The sequence below is a fragment of the Anopheles maculipalpis genome, chromosome X (assembly GCF_943734695.1).
Source record: "Anopheles maculipalpis chromosome X, idAnoMacuDA_375_x, whole genome shotgun sequence".
Lineage (NCBI taxonomy): Eukaryota > Metazoa > Arthropoda > Insecta > Diptera > Culicidae > Anopheles > Anopheles maculipalpis.
This window is the reverse complement of record NC_064870.1, coordinates 4,233,235-4,239,320: the sequence shown is the minus strand read 5'-3', so window position 1 is coordinate 4,239,320 and position 6,086 is coordinate 4,233,235. Positions and strand designations below refer to the sequence as shown.

Below are 6,086 nucleotides of genomic sequence, written 5' to 3'. Positions count from 1 at the left end.
ATGCGGCGCTGGTCGTAACGGACTAAGGCCTGCGATGGTTAGCAAGCAAAGGGAGAAAGCGTGAGCGTATGCATGTTTGTGTAAGAATGCGAGAATGTTTGTGTATGAGTGTGTGTGTGTGTGCATTGCAGAGGAGCAGTGCAATATCCTTAAACACGTGGCGTTACGTACAGTGTAACGTAGTAACGTAAATACGCCGCCTACGCGTTACTAGTGTACGTTAGTGCAGGTTATAGTGATGTGTTTTGGCGTGATTTAAAAAAAAAAAGACAAACAATTAACGTGTTTAAACATAGCGCAATACAAAGATTAGGCGGTGGGCTTGAAAATTAAGGCCACCATTAGAGGGGCCGATGTAGGATGTTTTGGGTAGCAATTTTTTAATTCACGAACTGGCATCAAATTACACAACAAATACTATATACTGACGGCAAATTTTAGGTTAGGCGCTCACTGTACATAGAAGAAATTTGCCAAGTTGATTTTACCCCTTTTTCCCCCAACATGTCGTTTCGAACGCGTGGCCCGGCAAGTGGCGAGTGCAAAATTTTAGGTACGTCAATGAAGTAGCAGCAGAAGTAGTACGTTAGCAGCCTTAGTTAGCTTTGAGCAGTCAATCGATAAGACTCGTAGTTTTCGTGTGATGTAATGATACGCACGCATATCCTTTTTTTAAATGTATACATATACTGCTGCACCATTATTATAGTACGCTATGGTTACTCCTTTGTACATAACGCGAAAATGCTTCTCCGGCAAACTAAAAACCAACCAATATCAATCGTATCAATAGAGAATATGTTCGAAAAAGAGATAATTTGTTTTAATGTTGTAGACGAAGCGCACCGATCTCTTAACAATCAAGGGTACAGTGTCTAGCCGAGAAATCCGAACCGGAATATTCTTCATTAAATATTAGGGGGTCAACAACGTGTTCGATCGCGAAGTCGATAGGATTGGATTGAGGATCAATGCAACGAAGGCAAAGCACCTGCTTACCACCGGCTCTGATTTTCAGCTGGTAGAGGGGTTCTACTCCTCTACCATCTCCACCGGACGGAGACGATGGTTGGGGCACTCCCAGACTCATGCACCACCAGAAGAGGCGTAGAGGATCACAACGAGCCTGTTGGCTGAATCAAGTGGAGTCATATTCTGGAAGCAGATTGGGTGGGATCTGGTCATGTATGCGCGACGTGCTCAATCCTGAGCAGGCCAAGGAGACGAAGAGGAACGTTTTTGAACTTCTGTTTTGCTATAATAACCCCATTTATTTTTAGTTTTTTCTTCTTTGGCACCATACCCAGTCCCGGCCGTGTCTAGAACTTCTGCCTCTACGACTAGATCACCCTTAATATATTATGAACCTAGCACCTTTGAAATTTAAACTATGAACATACAGGCAAAACCAGAATGTTCTAAAAACTACCCTTTATACTGTGCGTAACAGAACAATAAGGCCGCTAATTTTGTTTTTGTTTTAGAATAACTGGAAAGCTGAAGAGATAGGTAAAAGTGATGTTCTGCAAAGCTATAGAGAATAAAAAATACATTTACTGGTATTTCTTTCATATTTTTACATACACAATTTCATATTTTTTCAATTGGTTGAAAATTTCTGCAAATATCATAACTACAGAGCCACTTATGAAAATCCATTATTTTTTATAAAAACATCATTTAAAAATTTAGGACATGAAATACAGGTAATTAAAGAGGCTCCTTGAAAAAGAGGAAACACATTCCTGTCATTGGATGAATCATAAAATCTGGTATTAGTCGCTTTCATCGATTCAGATGAAAAAATACATTGGTTTTCTGGCCTTATTGTCACTGTTACGCACCGTATCTACCCCTATAGACTAGCTCGGCAGCTCCTGCGGAACGGAAAAATTCTGCAACCTTACCACGCGCGTTTTCTTGATCGCTTCACGACAAATCGGGCATATTTGACGCTGGTCCAGCCAGTTCAGTATACAGTGCCAGCAAAATAGATGCCCACACTGCGTAACGCTGATGTCCTGTGCCGTGTCCATGCAGAGTGCACAGCTGCGTGTTGGTGCGAGCACACCAGACAACCGTTTCCCGCTGGATGGGGGTGCGAGCGGCATCGATTTAGCCTTTGGGTCGACCCGATACTGCCGGTAACGTGCGACCAGCGCTAGTATAAGCTGGGTAAGGGTAACGTAACCCAGCACCTTATACCCGTAGATGGAATGATCTTCCTTCAGCCAGTTGCGAATAAGAACCTGCAAAAAGGAATAAATCGGTTGAGTAAAGAAAAGGAAAGCAAAACAAAACTCCTCACTAAAGAACCATCTTACATAGTTAATGCCAGTCAATCGTTTCGATATGTGATACTTTCCACCGTTGATGTAGAACAGGCTGGTGTGGAATCCACGCACGTACGGTACGACCACACGCAACGTATCGATCAGCTTGTGGAGAGCCGTTTTGACGGAATCCAGCAACTCTTCGCTGCGATCAATTTCCGTCTGGAGGTAGGTAAGGACCCGATCAACCACATGCTCACCACCGTACTCGAGCAGAATCGCTAGCAGCTGGAGTGCTTTGTTCGGCAGCAGCACATAGTTCGCATCGACCTGTATAATCCCGGTGTACTCTTCACCGAGCGTTTGCAGATTGTTCAGGATAGCGTAATGATGGTACAGAACTTCGGCAATCAGCTTACACAGCGCATTGTACTTAAACCAGTGCCGTTGGCTCAGCAGCAACAATACCTCACTCAGCGCCGTCCGTATGTACTCGATGTGTTCCTGGTCCTTCTGTACACTGCGGATAATTTCCGCCTGTCCGGCATTGGCATGGAAAAGGGACATTGCTGATTTACAAGAGGAACCGGCGGCGGCTACATCACTTTACAGAAAGGGAAAGCAATTGTTATTGGCCACTTTTGCGCACCGAAACGATGTACGATTATCGAATGTAAACAACAAGGTCAACAACATCATCTGTTCTAGCTGTCATGTAGCAAAAGTTTGATACACTACACACCACATCAAGTGAACAATAATTGGACGAAAATATTGCTGTTTACAACAACAAAAAGGGATTTTTCGAAGATTAAAATTAACAAAAAACACTAATAAAAATGTTCTGCAATTAAACAAACATTAGCAGAAAAGTTACTGTACAGAAAATCTGTTGAACGTATGAACGCTGCGTGTGTAGTGCGTCAATTTCCATTGCACGGCCGTGTCACTGTGGTGTTGTGCGGAATATCCAGCCAACTGTCAGTTCGTTTCCCATTTGTGTTCCGTGCAGAGAAGCATACGATAGAAGAACGCTGCTACCCGTGCGTTCCGTGCAATATTCTCGCTCAAAACATCGGTAAGTAAAATGGAAAGTAAAAACTAACATAACAAGTATACTTTACCAGCTGGAAGTGCGTTAAATGCTTCTTTGAACGTGAAGTTTTTGGAAGCAGTGACTGAACTCGCAAGATTTTTGTGCACCTTTGTTACCGTAGGGCGTAAAGTAGTGGGACGATGATTCACCCACCAAAATAATGCCCGCTCGTGTGGGGGTTTTCCGTTGCATTCCATCGTGTAATGTATTTTTGGATTCATATTTTCCTGCAATTTGTTTGTGCAGGCCGTCTGTGCATCGCAGTGCAATGTTTGCTTTGATCGGCTGGCGTGAATGCGTGTGCTAGTCCGTACCTTTCGAATGTATGTCACCAGTTGGTGGACCCATTGAGCGAACATTAACTGACCGTAAAAAACGTAACATTAAATGTTGTAAAACCCTTCTCCAAAAACCAACCGTCTGTTTATAGTAAGCTCATTGTGCCAGCTGCGTTCCGATGGAACCCGTTGGCAGAAAATGTTGTTTTGCCTTCAAAGGAACGGTTGGCCCGCGAAAGGCAACGATCCGGTAAAGTGTGTCCCTTCCAGCACACTGCACAGTACCTTCGCGAGCTGCAAAACATGCTGGAAGGGGATATCCCCATGCACAGTGTCTCTGTGCGTTTTATCATGAAGCAGCAATGTAAAGTAGGCTGGAAGGAGGGGGAGGTTTGGGCTCACTGAAACACAGATCCAGCACTGCGAGAGGTCACCACAATTTTGTGCCCGTCTTCACCTTAAAAGGATATGATTTTGCAGCGTCTGGTACTTACAGCCAACCAACTCTCTCGCTCGACCTCGATTTGTAGCGCTTGGGTTGGCGGGTGGTGTTTTGGACGATGTAACACAACACATGGGCGCATCGCGGGGAGCAATTCCACTTGCAAACGGTCGTTGTCGCGATACAGGGCTTTTGAGTCCAGCGCAAATGGATAAAATGGATGGTTTCAAATTCGTAAAATGTCACGGAAGACACGGAAGAACCGGGATTTAAATCCCATCCAAGACCGTTCCCCCGTAATGTGAGGACTGGCTACAAGTCTCATAAACATTTTAAAAACCATCCATTTTATATTGGAACTGGACTGAAAACCCCTGTAAGTCTGTTGCGCCTTCGCAGGCCCCACTGCACCTTAACGCATTGCCTGGAGGTTTTTTTTTGTGCGTAAAGACCGTGACTCACAACAAACACCGTCCCACCAATACCAAGAAATGTTGTTGAAAAATGTCTCCACCAGTCCGCGACATAAGGCGGACTTGGCTTAACGTCCAAGGTTTGCGAGCTCGTCACTTTGTTCGCGAGGCGATGTCACGGTTAGTTGCATTACAGTAGTCGTGGCCGTTGGCAGTCGTTGTTGAGCAGTGGAAGCATTTTGGACACAATCTTCATATTACAGTTGGTTAGTTTAGTTCCTTACAAAAAGAGATCCAATTCCTATCAGCTCAATTTAAACTAGTTAACATATTTGAATAACACGATTCCATTTCTTTGTCTATCTTTTTCGTTCCAGCATTCAATTAAACACCAATCAAAACACAGTAACACACTGTGCGGCCACCAATTAAATTTCCTGAGCAGTAGAGATCACACCACAACCACAACAATCAACATGTCCTCGCGCAAGACAGCCGGACGTCGCGGTACGACGAAGAAGCGTGCCCAGCGCGCCACTTCGAACGTGTTCGCCATGTTCGACCAGGCACAGATTGCCGAGTTTAAGGAAGCGTTCAACATGATCGACCAAAACCGGGACGGTTTCATCGAGAAGGACGACCTGCACGATATGCTGGCCTCGCTGGGCAAAAACCCAACCGAAGAATATCTCGAGGGCATGATGAACGAAGCGCCCGGGCCGATTAACTTCACCATGTTTTTGACCCTGTTTGGCGAACGGCTCCAGGGTACGGATCCTGAGGAGGTCATCAAAAATGCGTTCGGTTGCTTCGATGAGGAAAATGCCGGCGTTATCAATGAGGATCGGCTGCGCGAACTGTTGACGACGATGGGCGATCGGTTCACCGACGAGGATGTGGATGAAATGTTCCGCGAGGCACCGATCAAGAACGGGCTGTTCGATTACATCGAGTTTACCCGCATCCTGAAGCACGGCGCAAAGGATAAGGACGAGCAGTGACGCATTGATTCGCTGGCAGCCTTATGTTTTTCCACTTCGACTTTAATTCTTACACCCCAATAATACGGTACATGCATTTACCATCGAGATGAGCAAACTAACATGCAATTCCAATCTGGGAGGTAGGTGGCCCACCGCCTGCTGAAAATACCATTCTAACTTACTTCAGTATTTCTCGCTCTAAATTCGTTCCGTTTTTTTTTTTTTGTATGTTCACACCCATTAGGTGGAGTTAATTAATAAACGATCTATGTAATTGGTCTATGTTTAACGTGTACTGACAGTTAGAAATTAGATTTAAAATCAACCATTTGCAGCTACGTCAAGGATGCGCTAGTTTTCAGAGAGGAGCATTGGGTAATTTAGGCTTGCAAGTATTCACCAACACGAAAGACTCGGATTAAGCAATACGGCCAGGCCGTCCCTCATGAATAAAAAAAAAAAAAAAAAAAAAAAAAAGACTCGGATTTGATTGCGAAAGAAAAGAACACAGCAAGTAGAGCTGTACTGCATGTTATTTTTGGGGGGGAAAACATCATAAAAGGTGGGTTTTAAAGGTTCCAAATTGATTGAATTTAGTAAA

At 44.4% G+C, this 6,086-nt stretch overlaps 2 protein-coding genes across 2 annotated transcripts; one reads left to right on the top strand and one right to left on the bottom strand.

Moving 5' to 3' along the window:
* Positions 1-1,862: 1,862 nt before the first annotated feature.
* LOC126562543 (peroxisome biogenesis factor 10) lies at positions 1,863-2,840 on the bottom strand. Its single transcript, XM_050219091.1, has 2 exons — positions 2,325-2,840; positions 1,863-2,249 (listed from the first exon to the last, which is right to left on the bottom strand). Exons 1-2 carry the CDS (start codon positions 2,838-2,840, stop codon positions 1,863-1,865), a joined length of 903 nt encoding a protein of 300 aa, XP_050075048.1.
* Positions 2,841-4,955: 2,115 nt separating this feature from the next.
* On the top strand, positions 4,956-5,516 carry LOC126560981 (myosin regulatory light chain sqh). Its single transcript, XM_050216934.1, has one exon. The coding sequence runs from the start codon at positions 4,979-4,981 to the stop codon at positions 5,501-5,503; it is 525 nt and encodes a 174-aa protein (XP_050072891.1). The 5' UTR covers positions 4,956-4,978; the 3' UTR covers positions 5,504-5,516.
* Positions 5,517-6,086: the final 570 nt, after the last annotated feature.

Excerpts from the sequence above, each read along its gene's own strand:
- LOC126560981 (XM_050216934.1), top strand. The coding sequence starts at position 4,979 with ATGTCCTCGCGCAAGACAGCCGGACGTCGCGGTACGACGAAGAAGCGT.
- LOC126562543 (XM_050219091.1), bottom strand. The coding sequence starts at position 2,840 with ATGTCCCTTTTCCATGCCAATGCCGGACAGGCGGAAATTATCCGCAGT. Across the intron at positions 2,250-2,324 it reads GATTGACTGGCATTAACTAT|GTTCTTATTCGCAACTGGCT; the intron begins GTAAGATGGTTC and ends TCCTTTTTGCAG.